Genomic DNA, 22,981 nt, shown 5'->3' on the forward strand with positions numbered 1-22,981 from the left:
TACTCATGGACACACACAGAAACAAAGCCAGTAAAATGCAATCATTGCAAGATTGATGGTTCAATTGCAATTTTTCTAGCTTCTGTAGAGATTTAGAATATTTAGTGAATGCTGCTAATTGATGCACATATTTCACATCTCTGTGTGGCATTGCACAGATAGTGTCTTCCTCCTCACTTTTCCTTGTTAAAAGAAGTTAGTGGATTAACAGAAAGGTAAGGAAAAGGTGTAGGCTATAAACCCAGCCTCTGAAATCTTCCCTTCACACACTGACAGTTTAGTTTTACAATACCCTTTGTTCCCATCAACCAGAGGCTCATCAGAATGGGTGGTACGGTGTGGTGGTTCACTGTAGAAGGTAAATTCAGACTGCAGGCCATGAAATTTGTGTTGATATGCAATTCCCTCAAGGTCTCCAGAGGTTACATTAATGTACTTGGGTAATGCATTCTGTAAGTTCCATAACAATTTGTGCATGGTTTTAGAGGCTATGAAAGGAGTGCTGTTCCCCACCCTGTCTGCAAGCACATTCTGTCAGCAGGGCGTTGCAAAGTACAGGGTAGAGTTCTTCCTGGCACTGGGTAACAGTTGCTGGCCACAGAAACCTGTTTGACTGCTGTAGCCTTCAGTGTAGCAAAGCGCGGTGGCAGCACCTTTGTGGTTGGCTGTTGAGCTTGTGTACTTTGCAGCATTTGGTAAGGGCCAAAGGCAGAGTAGACTTCAGTGCATCTTTTTGGTATCTGAGCCAGCAGTGTGCCCAGGTGGCCAAGAAGGCCAACGGCATCCTGGCCTGCATTAGGAATAGTGTGGCCAACAGGAGCAGGGAAGTCATTGTGCCCCTGTACTCTGCTTTGGTTAGGCTGCACCTTGAGTCCTGTGTCCAGTTCTGGGCCCCTCAGTTTAAGAAGGACATTGAAACTGTAGAACGTGTCCAGAGAAGGGCAACGAGGCTGGGGAGAGGCCTTGAGCACAAGCCCTATGAGGAGAGGCTGAGGGAGCTGGGGTTGTTTAGCTTGGAGAAGAGGAGGCTCAGGGGTGACCTCATTGCGGTCTACAACTACCTGAAAGGTGGTTGTAGCCAGGTAGGGGTTGGTCTCTTCTCCCAGGCAACCAGCACCAGAACAAGGGGACACAGTCTCAGGCTGTGCCAGGGGAGGTTTAGACTCGAGATGAGGAGAAAGTTCTTCACCGAGAGAGTTGTTCGTCATTGGAACGGGCTGCCCAGGGAGGTGGTGGAGTCACCGTCCCTAGAGGTGTTCAAGAGGAGATTGGACGTGGCACTTGGTGCCATGGTCTAGTCATGAGGTCTGTGGTGATAGGTTGGACTTGATGATCCTCGAGGTCTCTTCCAACCTTAGTTACTGTGATACTGTATACATAGAATAGAATAGACCAGGTTGGAAAAGACCTTTGAGATCGAGTCCAACCCATCATCCAATACCATCTAATTAACTAAACCATGGCACCAAGCACCCCATCAAGTCTCTTCCTAAACATCTCCAGGGATGGTGACTCCACCACCTCCCTGGGCAGCACATTCCAGTGGGCAATCATGCTCTCTATGAAGAATTTCTTCCTAACATCCAGCCTAAACCTCCCCTGGCACAGCTTGAGACTATGTCCTCTTGTTCTGGTGCTGGTTGCCTCGGAGAAGAGACCAACCCCCACATGGCTACAACCTCCCTTCAAGTAGTTGTAGAGAGCAAGAAGGTCTCCCCTGAGCCTCCTCTTGTCCAGGCTAAGCAACCCCATCCTTCAAGATTTTCTTGCTTATTGTTCTTTACAATGTTAAGGGATGTCTGAAGTGTATAAAGCTGAATCTGGGATGCAAAATGCTCTTCCCCCCCCCCCCCCCCCCCCTTTTTTTTTTCCCCCTTTTAACTTTTTGTACAGAGGCATGGTATGTTTCACTTCTGGGGCTGGGAAGGAATATTCTGACCTTTCAGCAGAGTAAAATGAATCCTTATCTTTATGGCTTCCATCTTCTTTCACGTTTTTGCAGCAATCTAGAACTTTACAGTGTTGCTGAGCTGAATCTATTCTGAGATTCTCCCCGAATCACATTTTACCTCCTACTTGGGTCGTGTTTTTATTTGTCTGTGAGATGTTTCTTTTACAGAAGTTACTTGCCAGTGTGTTGAATATTCATGTGTTAAACATTCACGTTAAATATTCGCATCCACTGTGGGCTGTGATTTGATTTTGTTGCTTTTCCCTAGGAGCTGGAATATACTTCTAATGTCATTTGCGTATAAAGTGTGAGTAGTACTTTGCTGTTGCTACAAAGCCTCTAAGAGGACCTCTTCTCTTTTAGATAAGTGAGGATCTGAACCAGCACTTATTTGACACAATGTCCACCTTTTGGGTCCTGAGCATTCTCTTAAGTTGCTACAAGGGTCCATGCTAACAGAATACAGAATTAGCCAGGTTGGAAAAGACCTCAGAGATCACCAGGTCCAAACCATCACCCAACACTATCTAATCAACTAAACCATGGCTCCAAGAACCCTATCAAGTCTCTTCCTAAACTCCTCCAGTGATGGTGACTCCACCACCTCCCCTCTTTCTGGGAAGAATTTCTTCCTCACATCCAGCCTAAACATTCCCATGCTGGAAACAGACACCGGGCTGGAATAACATTGAGTACCCTTTCTTGTGAGCAGTGTGTTTGTTTAGACTGTAGAAAGCACGGTAGAAATTATCCTTCAGGTTTTATCTTTTGTATTCACCTCTTCACTAATTCCACATTGACTGATCCACATCTAGTGATTCTTAGATACAGGTTTTATTCCTATGATCATTTCAGTCTAACCTGAGCATTGTATGATTCAGGACTGTTATTTATGACATATGTGTTTTTGAATTTATGTCCAGGACTACATTCCTCAGCTGTTTTGGTTCTAGATTGATATACTAACAGCAATACAAAATTGCCTCACAAACTGGGCAATCTGCAAACCAGTTAGAGTAAAATGAGCCTTGTGCAGTGAGCACATTGTGTGTTGTGCCACTGAAATGGATGGGGGAGTCTGAGCCAGCTCTTTGTGCTTTGGAAGGTCACCTGACACCTGCTTCCATGTAAACAGGTTGTTTAGAATAAAATAGAATAGACCAGGTTGGAAGAGACCTTCAAGATCATTGTGTCCAACCCATCAATCAATCCAACCCACCTAAACAACTAAACCGTGGCACCAAGCACCCCATCAAGTCTCCTTCTGAACACCTCCAATGATGGTGACTCCACCACCTCCTCAGTCAGCCCATTCCAATGTGCAATCACTCTCTCTATGAAGAATTTCTTCCTGACATCCAGCCTGAACCTCCCCTGGCGCAGCCTAAGACTGTGTCCTCTTGTTCTGGTACTGGCTGCCTGGGAGAAGAGACCAACATCCACCTGTCTACAACCCCCCTTCAGGTAGTTGTAGAGAGCAATAAAGTTGTCCCTGAGTCATCTCTTCTCCAGGCTAAGCAGCCCCAGCTTCCTCAGCCTCTCCTCATAGGGCTTGTGCTCCAAACCCCTCACCAACTTTGTTGCCCTTCTCTGGACTCATTCCAGCAAGTCAGCCTCCTTCCTAAACTGAGGGGCCCAGAACTGGACACAGTACTCGAGGTGCAGCCTAACCAGTGCAGTCAACATCCTTCTCATCATGCACAGTGCTCTGTATAGAGGATTGGGAATACATGTCTGCAGAATATAATTTCAAGTTAGTTTACCTACAAGTATCTATCTAATGTGATTTTTTTTCAGACTCCATCCTCTAACAGAATCCTTCAAACAATTTCCAGATCACCATTCAAATTGTTGTTTGGTTTGGGTTTTTTTTAATTGTAACTGAATAATTAGATGTATGGAGACATTATTTTGTGTGTCAGTGTAACAAAACCTCATTAATGGTTTATGTTGGAAATGCTGACAAGTCCCTTTATAAGGAATGAAAACATTTAACTTGTGTTGGACTGCTTCATTATTAACAATCTTATTAACTAGGAATAGAACCTGGCTCCGTGGGTGCAGACCAACTTGGAATAATGTGGGGTCTATGGAGACTGAAAATATCAGTAGTCACAGTCCCCATCTTTTGTCTAAGAACAACACATTTGGCTTTGTTTAAACTCAGGCTTTTGGTAACAGAGGGTTGTTTTCTTTTTTATGAAGACAAAATAGAGAATATAGTGGACATTGGGTTTTTATCTGTAAGTAGAAAAAAACTTGGAACAGAGGGTTCCTTTTGACCATTTCTAAGCAACTATAAGGGATTTATTTGCTCAAAGAAATCCTTAAATTAAATCTGCCCTTGTTATTGTTTTGTGAATATATTCAGTGTTCCAGATATACAGAGGCATTGTCAACGCCGGTGAGACCGGGGAGCACATCCTACAGTAAATAACAGTAGTCTCAGAAAGGAAGGCCAAATAAATGAAAATGTGGCTGCCTATTGAAATCCTAGATCTAATTAGCATAATCTTACAAACTGCACTTGTAACTGCATATCTAATGGTTCAAAAACAGCCATGGAGAGCCGGTTCTTTGTTCATTAGAACAGCCAGCGCGCCGCACATGGACTGCTTTCACAAAGGCCTGCATTCATAACAATGCATCTTATGTACAGCGTTAGAAATTTTAACCTCTGTTGAAACAGCAATAGCCATGAGTCACCAAATCTTTATCTGAATAGTTTTCTTTATATCATTTTGGTTTGGTTTTTTTTTGCTTAAGAGAAAACCACAAAGAAGACTACTCTCCAAGGTGTGTTCATCTGTGCAGAGAATAGCCAGCGAATTAGCCAGTGTCTCGTGAAAAGGCTTTTTAATGCTATCAGTGAGTCATTTATTTTCTCGTCAAATTTATCATTTGCCTAACACTGTAATCAGCTGAAACCAAGACAACCAGTTATTTTTGTATTCAAATACCATACCAGCAACTAGCAACCACGTGCAAAACAAAAATTGGTCATGCAATTAGACAATTTGGACTTTCACACGCAAACAGCGTGCACAGTTTAAAATACGCCCTTTGGAAAGGGAAAAGAAAACGTTTTCTAGCTTTTGGAAGGGCTTGACAGCATCAACATATCTGTGATATGTTAAATTGTCCAGACTAATGCGGTGTGATTTAGCAGATATTGCTCTGCATGCACTGCCTATTGGTATTGCAGCTCCGTTTGTGTGAAACAGCCCTTCGAGTCGTTGTGGAGGGTGTTCTTGCAAGAGAAAAGTTTTACTAATGTACAGTGTGCTTGAGTTGTTGATGTGGTGTTCTTTGAGAGAAATGAAATAGTCACTCTTCATATACTGATCCTGCTGTTGGCACCTGGTTTGCCTTGGAAAGTCAGGCAGCAAGCCCCACGACTTGGCTGGCAGGGCAGGACAGGCATCTCATGGCTGGGGCCTGATCCATGGCACCCAGGCAGAGCCAGCAGGGATGGCCTGGGGACAAGGAATGAGCCCAGGCCCTCAGCCAGCCGGTGGGCAGGAGGTAAGGCTGGCATGGCCACTATCTTGGCTCGCTGGGGCAGCACTGAGGTAGCTGGCTGCCTGGTACAGGCATACTTGTAGTGCAGCTCGCAGGGACAAGCCTCTGCAGCACTGCATGGAGCCTCTCTCCAGAGGCAAGGGATGGAGGATGGCCTCCAGCTGCACCATGCTGAGGCCAGGCTGCCAAGGCCAGGCAGGGGCATGGCACTTGCGCTGCTCTTGGTTATTTGTGGTCCAAAAAGCTGTGCCTAAGGCATAGACCTGAATTAGGGCAGAAAATATCTTGCTTTGTTTCCAAATTTGTATTTTCAGTCTCTGTTAGAGAAAAAGAATGGGTTTGTTTCAAGTACAAAATGCAGGGCAGTAGGGGGAACCACAGCAAATGTGTTGCAGCAGCATTGCCAATAAAGATCACTAATGGCATCCAAAGACCTGTTAAGGAGTCTGAGTAAAATCTTACTGATTCTCCAACCTGTGCAGGCAGATCTTCTGGATGTGTTTGTGTTTTCTCTTGTAAGCAGCTGATCATAACTGGGTGCATTTGACAGGCCAGATTCCTGTGGGCTGGGGGACTAGGGCTGCAAAAGTCATGCATTAAATTACTAGAGACAATTTTTCCAGAGACTTTATGCTACATTGTAAGAAGCTACTTTATAGATAGGTCACCTTTTCTTACAGAATAAAGGACTGTAGGGGTGAATGTGTATTCTTTTGAAGAAAGAATAAAAAAGAGAGACAGTAGTTTGAGTGAATCTTGCAATTTCTAGAAGTTACTGTAATTTCTTAATGTTACTTGAAGAAGCAGAGCTCCATGGGTATACTTCTGTCAGCAGATTGCTCCAATGAATAGCCCCATGTAATTTCCATGGTGTGGAATTTCAATACTTTTCCCTTCCTACCCCCACCATTGCAGGATTCCAGCACTCCATTTACATCTAACAGAAATTCTGACTTTGCAGAATGAGTTTTAACTTGAAGGTACTGTATAAACTGTTGTAGTTGTTTTCTAGTAGATACTGGTTAGTATATATATAAAAAAAAATAGGCTATAAGAGCCAATTTAAAATTACTATCTGATCTTAGTTCTTAAGGGAACATCTGTGAAGAATCTATGAATTTTCTCAATTTGGGAGTAATTAATTGCACAGGACAGAGCTTCCAACTCACAGGAAAATTATAGTCATTATCGAAGGGCCACTGGAATGCTAAATGTTTAGTGGAATGCATTGCTACTCCTAATAATGTATTGTAGAGGAGTACTAATAGTTCAATTTCTCCTTAACAATAAATTGCATCTTGTTCTAGAGCTGAAGGTTATCTTGCTTAATTTATGCCTGCCTTTTGATTTCAGTATGAGGCTCATTTAGTCTGTAATAATAGCGGTGGGATTTTATTTGTTGTTCCCCCAAACCCCAGAAGATTAATTTCAGATTCTTATGCTCACCTACAGGAATACATTTCCTCCTAAAAGTGAGGTCCTAGCTGTCAAAGTGAACTCACTGTTTGCTAAATGTGCACAGCAGGTATATTGCTAGAGGGCTGCTGAGAATAGAATAGAATAGAATAGAATAGAATAGAATAGAATAGAATAGAATAGAATAGAATAGAATAGACCAGGTTGGAAGAGATCTTCAAGATCATCGTGTCCAACCCATCAACCAATCCAACCCACCTAAACAACTAAACCATGGCACCAAGCACCCCATCAAAGTAGCACACATCCTATGCCAGCAGCAGGGTAGCACACACCACAGAGTGTGCAAGACATGAAGAGCCAAAAAAGGGAATTGAGACTGAAGTAGCTGTCTTTAAAATCTGGATGCCTGAAATGTTTTCAAGACACAAGTTGCATTTAAAATGTTGTATTTTATAGAAGAGAAGAAAGGATGTAACCTTATAACCTTAGTTGGTGAGGGGTTCAGAACACAAGCCCTATGAGGAGAGGCTGAGGGAGCTGGGGTTGCTTAGCCTGGAAAGGAGGAGACTCAGGGGTGACCTTATTGCTCTCTGCTGAAGGGAGGTTGTAGACAGGCAGATGTTGGTCTCTTCTCCCAGGCTGCCAGTACTAGAACAAGAGGACACAGTCTCAGGCTGCACCAGGGGAGGTTTAGGTTGGATGTTAAGAAGGAGTTCTATGCAGAGAGAGTGATTGCCCATTGGAATGGGCTGCCCAAGGAGGTGGTGGAGTCACCAACATTGGGGGTGTTCAGATGGAGACTTGATGGGGTGCTTGGTGCCATGGGTTAGTTGTTTAGGTGGGTTGGATTTGTTGATGGGTTGGACTTGATGATCTTGAAGGTCTCTTCCAACCTGGTTTATTCTGTTATTCTATTATCTTACTGTCATGACTGAAGACATAAACATTATTTAATTATGGGGAAAAAAACCTAAGGCATTTGAAGACTATGTGCATTTTGTGTTGGTCACTTTAAAGCATGCTACATTAGGATTTTTGATGTGTTAATTTTCACAGAGAACGTTAATTCACTAGACAAATTCAGCTAACCAAACCCCGGCAGCCACTGGCCATTCTGAAGTTTCAATCAGTGGCTATTAGAAAAAGGCTTGGTATTCAGAGGAGGACAGATTTCTAAGCTATGCCTTGCTGTTAAAGCTCTTATTACTGCAGTTTCAAGATGGCTTTTGTGAATTAGACACTGGTTTATTCAAAAGGTTGTGGGTCTGACTCTCCCCTTGTTTGCAAAGTTATTGAATACCTGTGTACAAATAAAGCAGTGGTAAATAATGCTGTACACAAAGCCCAGGATAATCCAGGTCTTGTTTCCTCCACCTGAGATTTTTATGGCTGAAAAATGTCTATAATTATTCTTCCTTTCCCAGTAGAAACAATGCAATGGTTTAATTATTACTGGTAAATGCTGATAGATAATACCCTCCTTCTGAGGTCAGGAAAGTGTTGTTTTAATGTCATTTCAGAGGTTTATTGAAAAGGTCTCAGCTGGTATGCTCTCTGCAGGCACAATTTTACAACATGAGATAAACTAGAAAAGGTTGCAATGCTGTGTAATAATATTTGGGACTAGAAACTCATCTAGGAGAAAAAAAAAATCATTGGGTAGTATCTGTGTTAGATCAACTGGAGTAAAGCAGTATAGGAATGGAAACATCTGGCTGCTTCTGATCCTGGCTGGGAAGCATTTGCTTATTTCAGAGCATCACTTTTGTCCAGTTAAAGCATTATCAAAGTCTGTATTTTAGATGCTGTTGTTTGTTTGTTTGTTTGTTTTTCCTTAAAGAATGATAGCATGTTTTAGGACCAAGCACCCTTCCTAGCTGGATTAATAAGTAAAAATGTTGGGAAAAGTAGATATTTAACAGAACTGTTCCTTCCAACATAGCGGCGTGACAGCATCTTGCTTTTTTCCCCTAGAGTTACAGTACCACAGTATAACTAAGGTTGGAAAGGACCTCGAGGATCATCAAGTCCAACCTATCAACACAGACCCCATGACTACACCATGGCACCAAGTGCCACATCCAATCCCCTCTTGAATGCCTCCAGGGACGGTGATTCAACCACCTCCCTGGGCAGCCTGTTCCAATGACGAATGACTCCCTTGGTGAAGAACTTCCTCCTCACCTCGAGTCTAAACCTCCCCTGGTGCAGCTTGAGACTGTGTCCTCTTGTTCTGGTGCTGGTTGCCTGGGAGAAGAGACCAACCCCTTCCCAGAAAGGTAGTTGTAGAGGGCAATGAGGTCACCCCTTAGCCTCCTCTCCTCCAGTTCACCCCAGTGCTCTGGGTCCAATCTCTTTCACGTGCTTTGCTCTCTTTCAGAAGTGTCTTGGTAGCTGTGCCTTTGCTTGGAAATTCCACAGAACTTGTGGCTGCAACAGTCCCAGACCAAGCATAAGAACTGGAAGCCGTGAGACAAAGGAACAGACGCTATTTAATCTCTACAGAACAATTTGGGGGAACAGCTAATACACACACTGAAACAGGAGCAGTGTAGTTACTCACTGTGTCTTGTGGCCGTGCCAGTGGGGAGCATCATGCTTCTCCAGATACGTGACTAATTAGGAAGAGGAAATGAAAAAAGCAACCTAAACCCCAGAGTCAGGAAAGTTTGGCTTATTTGGGATTTAAAAATGAAATACAGGGTAAGTTGTCTTCATCCCCTCATTAGCTCTTCTGACTGAAACAGAACAAACAGAAAGGCTTCTACTGTCACAATGAAAGATAATTCAGAGAAGGCTGCCATTTAATATGATTTATTACACAAGAGAGGAATAATAAGTGTGCTTTTATTGTAACTGAAATATAACTGTGTGTTGGTATATGATCTCATAACAAAATTATATCTGAGTCTTTCAGAGAGAATAAAAGCCCTGTATGCCTGTAAGCTGGGTACAAGACTTACTGGCAGAGCTGGTTTTTTCACTGTTGTCGACCTCTTGACTTAATAGACTGCTTCTGCATGCTTGTGTCCTACAGTAATGTCTTATATTAGTAGGATCATGAGGCTGTTTCTGTATACAGAACATTGCATGTGACTTACAATGCAGCTTAAGACTGACTAAAAAAGAATCATGTTTGAGTGAAATTCAGTTGACTGCTAACAAACAGCTCTGCATTTCAAACATCCATATGGGTTCTTTGCAAAATTAAACTGTGAAATTTGCAAAGATTAGACTTTCATAAGTGTTCAAGAAGTTTCTGCTTCTGAAAGGGATTATGCAAGAACTTGTGTTATTTTTGTGTTTTCCTACCCCTACCTAGAATGGCAGGGACTGGAGCACGTGCCCTATGAGGAGAGAGGCTGAGAGCCCTGAGGTTTTTTTTAGTCTGGAGAAGAGAAGACTGAGAGGGGATTTAATAGATGTCTATAAATATCTGAGGGCTGGGTATCAAGAGGGAGGGGACAGGCTCTGCTTTGTTGCACCCTGTGATAGGACAAGGGGCAATGGATAGAAACTCCAGCACAGGAGGTTCCACCTCAACATGAGGAAGAACCTCTTCACTGTGAGGGTCGCACAGCACTGGAACAGACTCCCCAGAGAGGTTGTGGAGTCTCCTTCTCTGGAGACTTTCAAGACCCATCTGGATGTGTTGCTGTGCAACCTTTGCTGGATTCTATAGTCCTGCTCTGGCAGGGGGGTTGGGCTTGATGATCTTTGGAGGTCCCTTCCAACCCCTAACATCCTGTGATCCATAGAGTTTTTGTTAGAAACATCTATTGGGACAAATCTCCTTCAATCCTAATACACCATTTGTTATCAGCCTGGTTCATTGGCTTAGAATCACAGAATTGTTTAGGTTGGAGAAAAAGTCTAAGGTCATGGAGTCCAACCATCTTTAGTGCTTGTATCTTTGAGCACTGAATGAGAAGCTTGTATCTACATGCCCTAAAGGAGGCATTGCTGTTGCTGAGGCATATTATAGGAAGGCTTTGAATTTCTTGATCATACCTATTTGCTCTAGTAGAGGGAAGCAACACATGCACATACAGCTCCAACACTTCTCTAATAAAAATAAAACCTCACAGCTTTTCCTAGCCACAGATATATGTAATTTCTGACCAGACACCAAGGAAGAAACCTGAATAAGCTAATAGTTATTAAAGTAGAAATGCCATTTGATTAGAGTCGGGTAGTGAATTGCTGGCCAAATGCCATGCTAGCTGGTGTACATCTGTGTTCAGCAGTGTCTGTTCAGGGCCTTCTGTTACTGTGCTATATTGAGATTTACTGAGGCAGCCTTTGAGAGAGCTGCAAACTGGAGGAGGAGCACAGTAGGATTACAGTCCCTTGGCTTCTCTGCTTCTCTGCTTTTCCTTAGCATTTGCATAAGGACAGCAGGAAATCTTGGGAGGCAGTTAAGTGTGAGAGTTCAGGCAATGGTTAATTTTCTGCAATAAATCAGTCCACATCCTCATTATATTATCTGCTGGTTATACTGAGTAACTCTTTGGGTAAACATTGAACATTGCTGTGAAGTTCTGTAATAACAAAATGGGAAAATGGGCTGTGACTTCATAGCACAGGCATCATTTGTGAACTGGGAGATTGTTCTTCTTTGTCATTGTGTACTGCACCGTGACAGGCCATTTAAAATTGTGATTTTTTTTTTTGGTTGTTGTTCCTGCATGGAGTTCAACCCTTGTAAGATTACCATAGGAATGCATATACAAGTGTATGTGTTTCTCATTACAGAAATTATTCAATCGTTGTTTTAGTCATTCCACAGAGAATGGAAATTTCATACTGCTCAGGATCACCATAGGGGAATCTGTTTCTTTAGAGCTAAAAGGACAGGTTGCTAGCTTGCTTCTTTTTTAAATGGCTTCAGGCATTTGGTTCACATTCTCAATATAATGCCTTGTACTTCCTTACACCATAGAGACATTGCAGTATCTAAATTAACAACAAATTTCCCAATGCTAATTCCTCTCTTCTGCACTTCTGTGCAGTGCAGAAACGCAAAGTGATTAACAAAATAATTTAGTAAATGATGACCACTATAGATAAACGTTCCACTTGGCTGGAATGAAAATGTGTTAGCAGACAGTTCACATTTTAGACTTAAATGTGTCAGGATACATCTTGGGGTTTGTGCTTGGATGACTTGTGTATCGGGGAGCTAGTGATGTGTGGGGGTTGGCCAGCTGTGACATGCGAAGGCTTTCCTCTCGCAGTAGCACAGGCTGGAAAAGCACAGTAATTACTGGCAGTGTGATACCTTATTCTCAGTTAGCAAATCATTGGCCATTTTTTGGGGTTGTATTGAATTCCATGAGATCAAGTGACATTCAGGTGCACACATTTCCATTTCTGCTTACCCGCTGTAGGTTAATGCAAGCTGATAAGAGCCGTTTGTGCTATCAGCCTGGGTTGCAGTAGGTGGCCAGGCACTGCCTGATAACTTCCCAAGCACAGAGGTTGCCTCCTTTGTGAATTTCCATTCTCATTGGCAAAGTCCCTGACACTCAGCTGTATTTAAAAAAAATCTATTGAAGCAGTATTTTTGCATATCTGTGCTTGCTGGGGAAAGGTGCTAACAGCACAGAGGTCTGCAGTTAATGCCTCACACAGACAGCTTGCTGAAGTGATGCAGGTACAGTGACATGGACAGAGATGAAGAAAACTACTATGGAAAACATGGTAATTTACCTGCTTGTTTGCTTAGGAAAATTCTTAGGAGCCTAATCAATATCTCATTTACTTGAACTGTGTTATTTCAGGGACTTTAATGGGCTTGGATCCAGCCCCAAATGGTTTGTTTTCTTCAGCTGTTAGCTGTGTCTTAGGTGTTGTTTTTTTCCCAGCTTGACATTTATAAGTTTATGTAAATTGAAGATCAAATGTAAACTTTATCCATGTATAAAATAAAACTTTATTTTGTTTTAGATAAGTAATTTAGATTTACTTTTAAAAATTATTACAGTGATAAAGTGCAACACTTACATTTATATGCTCTCTTGACTCAGAATTGGTAAATGAGATATCTTGTGAACTACTTCTTGCAGTGCTAATTCAACATGCAAAGTTGAAGTGTTCTGTTCTAAAGCAGCCTGTGCAATATCTTGCACTCTTATCTGCAAAGAGTGAATATCTCAGACTTTTAGCATAAAAATGATAGTCCATATCCTATGCCATTGCTTTCTTCCTTATGCCTGTCAAACTCCTAAAGCTTCCTTTCTAAATGTGTTTGGGCTATTTAAGGAAGTGGCTTGCTCTTACCAGGGACTATGTAAACACTAATAACTTAGATACTTTGCATTTCACTTCCAAAAAGTCTTAGTTTTTAAACAAGAGTAGTAATTCAATAGGGAATTTGATACCTGATTTAGAAAAGTGAGGCTGAAACAAACAGTTTTTGTTTTGGTGGTGGTTGTTGTTCCGTGAAACTCTGATCACACCTGGTAAGGAATATTCCAGTGATGCTAAAGGCTACTTCTGTCAGTGATTTTTAGTGTATTTTTAACTTGGAGTTAACCTTTTCCTAGGTAAACTGCCATACTCTGTAATGGATTTATGTCTAGAGCAGAGTGAAGGTCTGAGCAGCGTGGCACTGCACAGCGCCACAGGAAGCAGCCTGAGGGCTGCCAGTGAGGAGCAGCGCTTGGAAGAGGTTTGCAGGACTGCAATAATTTCACAGCTGTTAATGACTGTTACTATCTCACAGCATCCCTTCTCTTGCCTGATGGAGATGAAAGCCTCCATTTCAGTCAGAGCTTATTTTCTGAAGTGCTTTGGTTTTATTTCCTTGCTCTATTAGTTAGTGGATATTAGTCTTCATTGTAACAGAATTGTGGAGTTCACCTACTACACTTTTGTAATTTGGTGTGCATTTCCTTGGTTCCATTTCAGAAGTACACAGGTACAACACAAACAACAAAACTTGAGCTATTTACTATGATGGACACTCTGGTAACAGTGATCTTTTAATGGAAAGGAGGACAGCCCATTACCTTCAGGAAGCTCAGGAGTTTACCCATCTCCACAGGCTTTCTCACTGCAACACGGGTGTTGTACTGAGAAACATCTGCAAATCAGAAGTCTATGGCTTCCCTTCTGAAAATCTGACATGTTTCTGCCATACCAAGGAGATCAGAAATCTCTTCTTGCTGTCTGGAAAGTAAACAGTGTGTAATGTGTAGGAAAACACACTGGAACAGGTTGCCCCTTCCCTGGAGGTGTTCACAGCCAGGTTGGATGGGGCCTTGAGCAACCTCTTCTAGTGGAAGGTGTCCCTGCCCATGGCAGGAGGGTTTGGAACTAAATGATCTTTAAGGTCCCCTCCAACCCAAATCATTCCATGAATCACTGATTCTGTTTGTGGGGAATATTCTATGTGGTTCTATCCCTTCCTTTTCCAGTGATTGTTTTACAAGCTTGGTAAGGTGGACCTGAAAACCTTGGATGAAGGGCAAATAAAGTTTCATTATCTGCTGTGTTTATTTTACTGGGCTGTATGTATTTTGATAGCGTTTTCCTGGTATAAACCAGGAACAGCATCTGGCATGTAGTCAGGAATTCTAAATTCTAAATTCTGCTTTTGAGAAGTTGCTGAATTCTTCTCTAATTGAAGAAAATAGGTTTGGGTTTTTTTTTCCTGTGGGCAGGGCAAAGCCTAGGCTGGTAACACCCTTTGATGCAGGGGATATTCAGAAGATGAGAAAGCACTCCAAACCAGTAATTTGTTTTGTAGCATTGACATGTGAATGAAGAAGTAATTTTTCCTTGCACAAAGTTTGGTTCAGTAAATCTCCACAATTACTGAGCTTCAAATAAATAAATAAATAAAAGGCCCACAAAACTGACTAGCTGACTGCAAAAGGAAAAACCAAAATCCTGGTGAGCTGCTGAATGAAGGATTCCTTCTTGCTCTTCATACAGTAGCTTGAAACCTGAGATTTTACTGTAAATTTTTGTTTTACTTGTTTCCAAGTGGAATCACACTCTAATTCCTCTTGCTCAAGTCCACATTTGAAGCACAGCTTGGTGGGTTAGGTATTTGGAGGTTTCTTACTATAGTTTGCTTATGTGTAGTGAATCAACCAGAACTATGCTAACCAGGGTAGCCATGTGGAAAACATGTGTCATGTTTGCCTCCTTCCATCTCTGCACTCTGGCCAGATGTTACTGCCTCTTTCTATGACTTGGCCATGACTTGACCTTCAGGTTGTTCTGGGATTCATATAAAGCAGCAACCATGTTCAAGGGGGTATGGATTACCAGTTGTAACTTTAAAATCTGCTCTGTTTCTGGCACTACAGTGTGTGGTGGTTGCATCCACTTGGGAGTTAGAGAAGGTTCTTCTGCCTGCTTTGTGGTGCTGTACCTCATTTCTGGCTTTGGAGAAGCTAGTGCAGTTACACTACCTGTGCAGGGTAGTGTAGGGCAAGGTCAGCACTGAATTTCTGCAGTCTCCAGCCCTGTGTTGTCATCTGAAAAGCCTAAGGCAAGAAGGGCAAACTCACAGCTCAATGTCTATAAAGTCCTTTAACCAAAGCAGTGGGAAGTACAGGCTGTAAGTACAGTGTTAAGTACAGGCATGACTAAAGTGTTCTTGTAGAGACAAGTCAGAAGGACTTTGCTCCAGAGAAGTGGCTTCAGTGCTGCCAAACACACTTAGCATGTGAGTGTCAGACACAATCCTTATATCTCAACATCAGCTTTCTGCGCTGAGCACTGTGCACAGGGGTAGTGATAAGAGGGACACTGCAGGTAATTTGTCATGTAGTAACCATGAGGCACTCCCAAATTTTTAAGGTAGAAGAAAACAGCTTTAATCTCTTCCACAAAAACTAGGTAATTGTTTTGGTGAAATAGTGATACTGCCTGCATGAAATGACTCTAGCAGAACTAATTAAACAGGAATATATGGAAGATGTTCCTCCAAGACTACTGTTAGCACTTCCCTGTCTTTAGACTTTATTTTAAATAAGGACACATTTTTATACTGTTTTATTTTGAATGCAGGTGAACCAAGGAAATTTGACCCAAAGTTCAGAGGACCTATTCATAACAGGTAAATACCTTAACTTATTCTATTTAATTCTTTTGATTTTGCAGGGAACAGACGATACAAAATTTTGTTAACAAATCTTGTGAATTTGATGCTGCAGCTCTTTGAAATCCAGAATCCAGTCCTTACCACTCTTGAGGGTGTATGATTACTGGGGAATATTTAGCTGTCTACTCTTCAGTACTTTCAGTTTGAAAGCCAGTTCTGTATGCCTCTTAGCCTGGTACCTGCTGCCATACTGATACAAGAAGGACCATAGGAGGTGATGTTACATTCTGGGGTGCCGCAGCCATGGGATGCAGTCTCTCTTGTTCCCATACAGCACAGGCCTGGAACTCTGGCGCACTCTGTGCTTCAGTCTGTGGCTGGTTTCCTGCTCCCATGGCCCTGATTAGTCCTCCTCAGAGCATGCCTGGGTGTGCACCATGCCATCTGTGCTGTGGCTGGCAGGGTAGGTCCCAGGCAGAACGTGGGTAGTGCTTGAGCAGTGACATCAGTGACATGCTGTCAGTGATGTGTCTGCTGCTGGAGAGGCAGCCCTGAAACCCTCACTTGAGTGAACAGCTGTTGCCTCTTTGGAAAATGTCTTTGAAGTGAGTGAGAAACCAGGCATGCTGTGGGCTGTGGCTGTACCCTAAAAGAGGCCAATTTAATGGCCTGGACAGTCTGCTGCCATGCCTTTCCCTCATGTGCTGGCAGAACTTCTCTTGATTTTACTGTTACTGTGTCATAGGATTGGTGGGAAGAGGTTTTGTACTGTGGCTTGCTGTCCCATCTCTGTAGGTGCTGTGGCAGCTTCTGCAGCTCCAGGCATACACATGTGCTATTCTAGTTGTACATCACAGTATCACAGTAACTAAGGTTGGAAGAGACCTCGAGGATCATCGAGTCCAACCTATCAACACAGACCCCATAACCACACACAGAGTGCATTCTGTAATGCTTCAGGGGTGTGGTGACATGAGAAAAAACATCAATTCCCTAAGCATTACGGGTATAACTTCATTGTATGGAGCAGTGATAGCTGGAAAAGGTCACATCCTGTCCTGCTGAAGCTGATGTGGTTTTGGAGGTGCTGTAGAGTAGGAATGGTGCTTTGAAATTGTTGAGCACCAAGCTATCACTCAGACCACTAAAAGCCTGGAAAAAAAAGAAAAAAAAAAGAGAAAGCCAGAAATGGATAGCAGTGTATTATGCCCAACTTGGTTAAATGTCTGCTAATGTGCATAGTACACACACAGTGCTAGTACCAACATCCTCTAGGAGTTTGTGTGTGGAGTTTGGTGCATTTCATGCAAACCTATTTTTGTTAAAAGGTATTAGAGTGCAGTTGCTGTGTTAATTGATTGACTCTGAGCCAACCAATTCTTGAAAATCCAAAATGATGTAATCAAGATGATGTCTCCTATTGGTATGACTACATACTGCAGTCCTTTCAGGTTCTTTTCTGTTCTCATTCTACACCATTCAGGACTGTCTGCCTCTCTTGTCCGTAGAAACATTAGTGCACAGTGCAAATATGCAGTGCAGAAGTGGGTTGCATCTAACCTAAAAGTAGTTCTGAAACACATTTCTTTGTTACAAACCCTCCTGCCAGAACAACCTAACTCGACTTCACTGTCAGTGCTGCAGATGAAAGCATTGTCTGTTACCACTTAGAAGGTTCAGGAGTTTACAAGCGGAGTGGAATTTCTCAGAAAGCATCTAGCAAATCAGGGGCCATTTGTCAGTGTTTTTCCAGATGTAAGTGTAACATGGAGAATAAGTTCTAAACTAGTATTTGCTATCCATAATGAGGAGAAGAAATCAGACAATCCAGTTTTGTCTTTCTCAGCATAACATTTATGACTGCAGCCTTGTGGTACTCTCCCTTGAACACACATACTCTTCTCATCTGTGCAGGATGTATTTCTTCTTTTCCTTTCTGAAAGCTAGTGATTTTAGAAAGAAATGGAAATTCTTCTTTAGGGAGTTAATCCTACTTTTAGAAGTATCTTTATGGCACTACTAGTGAGACTGTGTGCACTCTGTATAGAAGTTAATGGAAGTGATACTTTGGGATGTTATTGTTTATCTATGTACATTACTACCAGAAACTACTTGTGAGGTTTTCTATACTGTATTCACTGTGTGAATAAGCTTACAGGTTAAAACATGGTTAAAGAGTTGTATAGTGATGGATACAGAGTTTTGGTAGACAGCAGAAGATCTTGCTTCTCAGTTCAGCCTCAGCGATGAAAGGGTTCTTCAGAGCTGCTCTTGGCATTGTATGGCATAGTATAACATCACCTTGACACAACATGACTTAGGGAAGGCTCAGAACACAAGCTGTTAGGCAGGCAGGGAGAAAGAACTCAGAAGTACAGTGGTGGTCATGTTAATGTGCCAGCAAAACTGAAAGTTGTAACCTGAAAGTCACACGGTGAAGGTCTTGAGCCTTTCTTTGCCCTGTGGTTGCAGGGAGCCCTGCTGAAGCCTCTTTGTGGATGCTGATGTAATGAGTGCTGCGTGGCTAACGCACGTTGTAGCTTCTTGCTAGGGCAGCACCTTGAGCAAAATTGCCCTTGTAGCAGATTGGGCATTTAGCTGCCAGAGAGGTCCAGTCAGTCATTAACAATTAAGTGCATGAACTGTCAGTGACTAAATAGCTTTTATGCACTAATACTCTGTGCAGATGATTTTATCTTTGCATTCATTTGCCAGGATGCCATTACCCATGCAAAAAGTATTGTTTGCATGCACTGCCATGTGGAACACAGCAGGAGAAGCCAAGAAGCCACTGTGTTCCAGAGAGGTGGTGAAAAGCAAATCAGGCTTCATAAATTCAGCTAAATGGGAGCAGCAAGCAGTAAAATGTGATGTGGGAGCCTGAACTGTGCACTTAACCAAATGAAGGTCTTTTGTTACGTCACCTGAAAGTGATGAATCTGTTTTATCAGCAGTTTATCTCTATGGAAACTGCTGTGTTCAAATACTCCAGACTCTTTTGGTTTGGGTTATGGAACTTGGTTATCTTGAAAGTACCAAAACATATCAACATTTCCAATACTGGCTATTAGCAAAAGCATTTTGAATGTTTGTATCATCTGTGCCATAAGAAATGTAAAATGACTTCTCTCATTAACCCTTGAATAGTCAGACAAGATTATTATAGAATAGAATAGAATAGACCAGGTTGGAAGAGACCGTCAAGACCGTGTCCAACCCATCAACCAACCCAACCCACCTAAACAACTAACCCATGGCACCAAGCACCCCATTAAGTCTCCTCCTGAACACCTCCAATGATGGTGACTCCACCACCTCCTTGGGCAGCCCATTCCAAAGGGCAATCACTCTCTCTGTATAGAACATTTTCCTAACATCCAGCCTTTTACAGAGGTATGATAGCCCTGTCTGTAAGAAAGCCTACAGAGCCCTGTGATAAGCAGCATCCTCAGCTCCTGTTTCCACCATCTTTTTTTTGGTCATTAATCCTTTCTTAGGGTTCCATTTAACAATTCAGACTCATTATCCTGAAACAAACTGAAAAGGCAGATTTGCCTTAGCAGATCTCCTTCTTAGTTTGAAAAAATATCATATCAAATCCATTTTCAATCAAAGCATGGCTGGATAATTTCTGATTTGGTCTCAGGAATAAGCATGGGCTCCCAAGGAGCAGTTCCCAGCATTCCAGTCCCTGCAACTTTGGAAATGTCCAGGGTCTTCATAGTATAACCTTCTACCTTTACAGTGTTATTTCAGTGTATTCATTTAAGATGTTTTACATTTTCCCCTCTCCTGTGGAGCCTGGTATTTATGAGGTAATAAGGCCTCTCTCACAGTGAGCTACTGGAGCTATTAAATGGAGCCAGGGTTTCACCTGGAGTGCCTTGTAAGACAAGCAGTTATTTTGTATGAACAACAATTAGCGTGCATAAACTGTTTCCAAATGCTCTGAAGTGACACAAAAGAGGATTTATGTACTCCTTACATGTTTTTTTAAATATTTATACTTTCACAGCAATATTTGGCAACAGTGAATTTTACTAGGTACTGTAGAGAAGGAAGATTGTGTATTACAAGGAACAGAAACCTCTGCATTCTGGTAAAGTATTTGTGGGTACTTGTCCGTGGTGGCTCTGCAGAACTTTACAAGGAAGCTTTGGCACAAATGAGTGCAACCTTTAATTGCATTTAGGGTATCATAAAATGAGACCTGTGAGAATTGGACTGCAAGAGGTTTTTAAGACTGTAGGAGTTGTAATTAAAGTATTTATGGTGCTGTATTTCTCCTGAGACGTTTTGAATTAAATATTGTACCTCTTAAAAACGACTGATGTGGCGAGAGCCAAGCTTGAGCAGTTTCAGAACTTCTGAATGGAGGCTGGGAAAATGAGCAGCATTGTTGCTTCTCCTTTGAGCAGTTGTCCTTCCTTAGATTGCTGTCATATTGACTTTGCACTCTGTACCAGCCTAGTCTCACTAAAAATTTACTTCAGTGAGATATTAAAACTGTGTCTCTCTAAAGAAGGATTTTTTTTCATTCCTTTTCCACACCTGGAAACACACTGCAAGTTCTTCATCTGTTTAAGAGATCTGTCATCTTTATGTTCTTTATGGTGAAGAGCCAGTGGTTCTCTGTAAGAGGAAACACAGGCTGGCAAAGGCAGAGAATGGCAGATGCTGAAAGTGACTGTGTGCCAGCTGGCATTGGGTTCTAAGATGTCTTTAATTGGAGATGTTCAATTTACATCCACTTGGCTTCTTGCATGGACTTGCAAGCAGAGGTTAATGCAACTCATTTGATGTGAAGGGGTCCTTTCACTGGGAGCATGCTTTTAGCTGTCCCAGGATGATGATTGTTCACTCATATGTCACAGAGAAGTGGGACAGGATCAAGTCAGAACAGCAGCAGTTTGTTAATACAGCTGTGGGGACAGCTCAGAGCAACGCTGCCAGGCTCCGTGGACATGAACCCTGCCCAGTTACAGTTCAGTCACCTTTAGGTTGTACAACCCCATTCTTCAACAAAACTGTGTCAGATAAGTAGGGCATGGTAAATAACAACGGGGATTGAAATCCTTCAGATCAGGAGGTGCTGGGCAGCACACCCTTTTATGAGTAATTCACTCCTTTGTTAATTAGATTCTGGTGAGACCATTAGCTGCAGCAGTTTCTTTGTGAGGCCTCCAAAGGCCAGCGAGGGGGTAACTGTTTCACTTCCATGCATCTTCAGAAATGAAGGCTTGGGAAGCTGGCTTGTGAGAGAGCTACTCACCCCAGCTAGGGCCCTTGGAGTGGATGGCCTCCAGAAGTGTGTACTGACCTTCTCCTGCTCGTGTGGGAATGTCATACTTCATGTTAATTACACTCCTGGAACTGCTCTCATCGTAGTCAGACACTGGAGAAAAATTAGTCCAGTGGTCCACATCAGTCCTCTGCCTGCATGAACTTAATATGCAGACCAATAAGTAGAAGACAGTAATTTAATTGAACATTCAGTTAATCTGCTGGCTCAGTTTTCTGGCTGGGGAGTGCCTTTTGATTGCTTGTCTGTGAAAGGGATGGCTCTCCACAGTATGTTAGGGTGTTCTATCCTCTCAGTAGAGTATATTTTGGTTTCATTAAATGAGGTCAAACAGCTGAGTGAGAATGTTGCACCGAGGTTGAGGGAGCTGCATGAAGGCTTGCTTCTTTCATTTCACACTGTTATTTCTCCATTCATGAGCTATTTATAACACAGGTTAAGTTGTGCTGAATCTGTCTTTCATCACATTGTTTGCAATATTTGTTACCAGCTTTAGGGACATGCTGAGACAGATGTCCTGTAGTAGCTTATACCGTAAGTGATCTCATGGATTCATTCTTGTAAGGAATGACTTGTTCTATGAATATTTAAACCTGGTTTTGTTGCTGTCAGCAATGCAAAAGGCATGCATGTTTATTTGGTGGTCTTGCTGCAGAAGCAGGGCCTTACGCCTCATAGATGATTTTGTGAACAAGATTTCTCCCAAGTGCAGATGCAGACCTCTTACTCAGGTGTTAGAATACCCTATTGCTGCTTGGTGTTTTCAAAGGGTCATAGAATCATAGAATTATTAGGGTTGGAAGGGACCTCAAGGATCATCTGGTTCCAACCCCCCTGCCATGGCCAGGGACACCTCATACTACAGCAGGTTGCTCATAGCCACATCCAGCCTGGCCTTAAAAACCTCCAGGGTCAGGGCTTCTACCACCTCCCTGAGCAACCTGTACCAGTGTCTCACCACCTTCATGGGGAAGGACATCTAATCTGAATCTACCCATTTCTATTTTTGTTCTGTTCCCCCCATTCCTAAAAAGTCACCCCTGACACCCCAAAAAGTCCCTCCCCAGCTTTCTAGTAGCCCCCCTTAAGATACTAGAAGGCCACAATTAGGTCTCCTCGGCGCTTTCTCCAGACTGAACAGCCCCAACTCCCTCAGTCTGTCCTCATAGCAGAGCAGCTCCAGCCCTCTGCTCATCCTTGTGGCCCTTCTCTGGACACCTTCCAGCGCCTCCAGATCCTTCCTGCAATAGAGGCTCCAAAACTGGACACAGGACTCCAGGTGTGGTCTCACCAGAGCAGAGTAGAGGGGGAGAATCACCTCCTTCGCCCTGCTGGCTCTGCTTCTTTTGATGCAGCCCAGGATGTGATTGGCTTTCTGGGCTGCAAGTGCCCACTGGTGGCTCATATTGAGCTTCTCATCCACCAGCACACCCCTCCCCAAGCCATATTAGACACCTTATTTTTTAAAGTGTTTCTTTTTGTTCCTAGGCACTGTACAGATGTTGTTTGCTGTGTGATCTTCATAGTCGTCATCCTGGGCTACATCGCCTTGGGGATCGTGGGTGAGTAAATGTGGGTGTAGAGGTGCTTTGTCATACATGGGGGGGCAACTCCTTTTAACAGGGATGTCCTTTTTGCTTAGATCTGCATAAAGCCTTCCAGTCAATAGTCAGTGCCTTGCCTGGTAGCAAATGAGTTAATGTGAATGGCTGCTGTAATTAGGGAG

General features: G+C 42.7%; 1 protein-coding gene across 2 annotated transcripts in view; it reads left to right on the forward strand.

Annotated features, from left to right (window-relative positions):
• SLC44A5 (solute carrier family 44 member 5) overlaps positions 1–22,981 on the forward strand; it is an 88,101-nt gene that overhangs the window by 24,963 nt on the left and 40,157 nt on the right. For both annotated transcript variants that reach the window (XM_068163865.1, XM_068163864.1), the window contains exons 2-3: positions 15,920–15,968; positions 22,744–22,817. In XM_068163865.1, the coding sequence (XP_068019966.1) occupies positions 15,920–15,968; positions 22,744–22,817 (123 nt within the window). The remainder of the gene's footprint in view (positions 1–15,919; positions 15,969–22,743; positions 22,818–22,981) is intronic.

Source organism: Melanerpes formicivorus, unplaced genomic scaffold (assembly GCF_026170545.1).
Source record: "Melanerpes formicivorus ecotype bairdi unplaced genomic scaffold, bMelFor1.0.p_v2 SCAF_75, whole genome shotgun sequence".
NCBI lineage: Eukaryota > Metazoa > Chordata > Aves > Piciformes > Picidae > Melanerpes > Melanerpes formicivorus.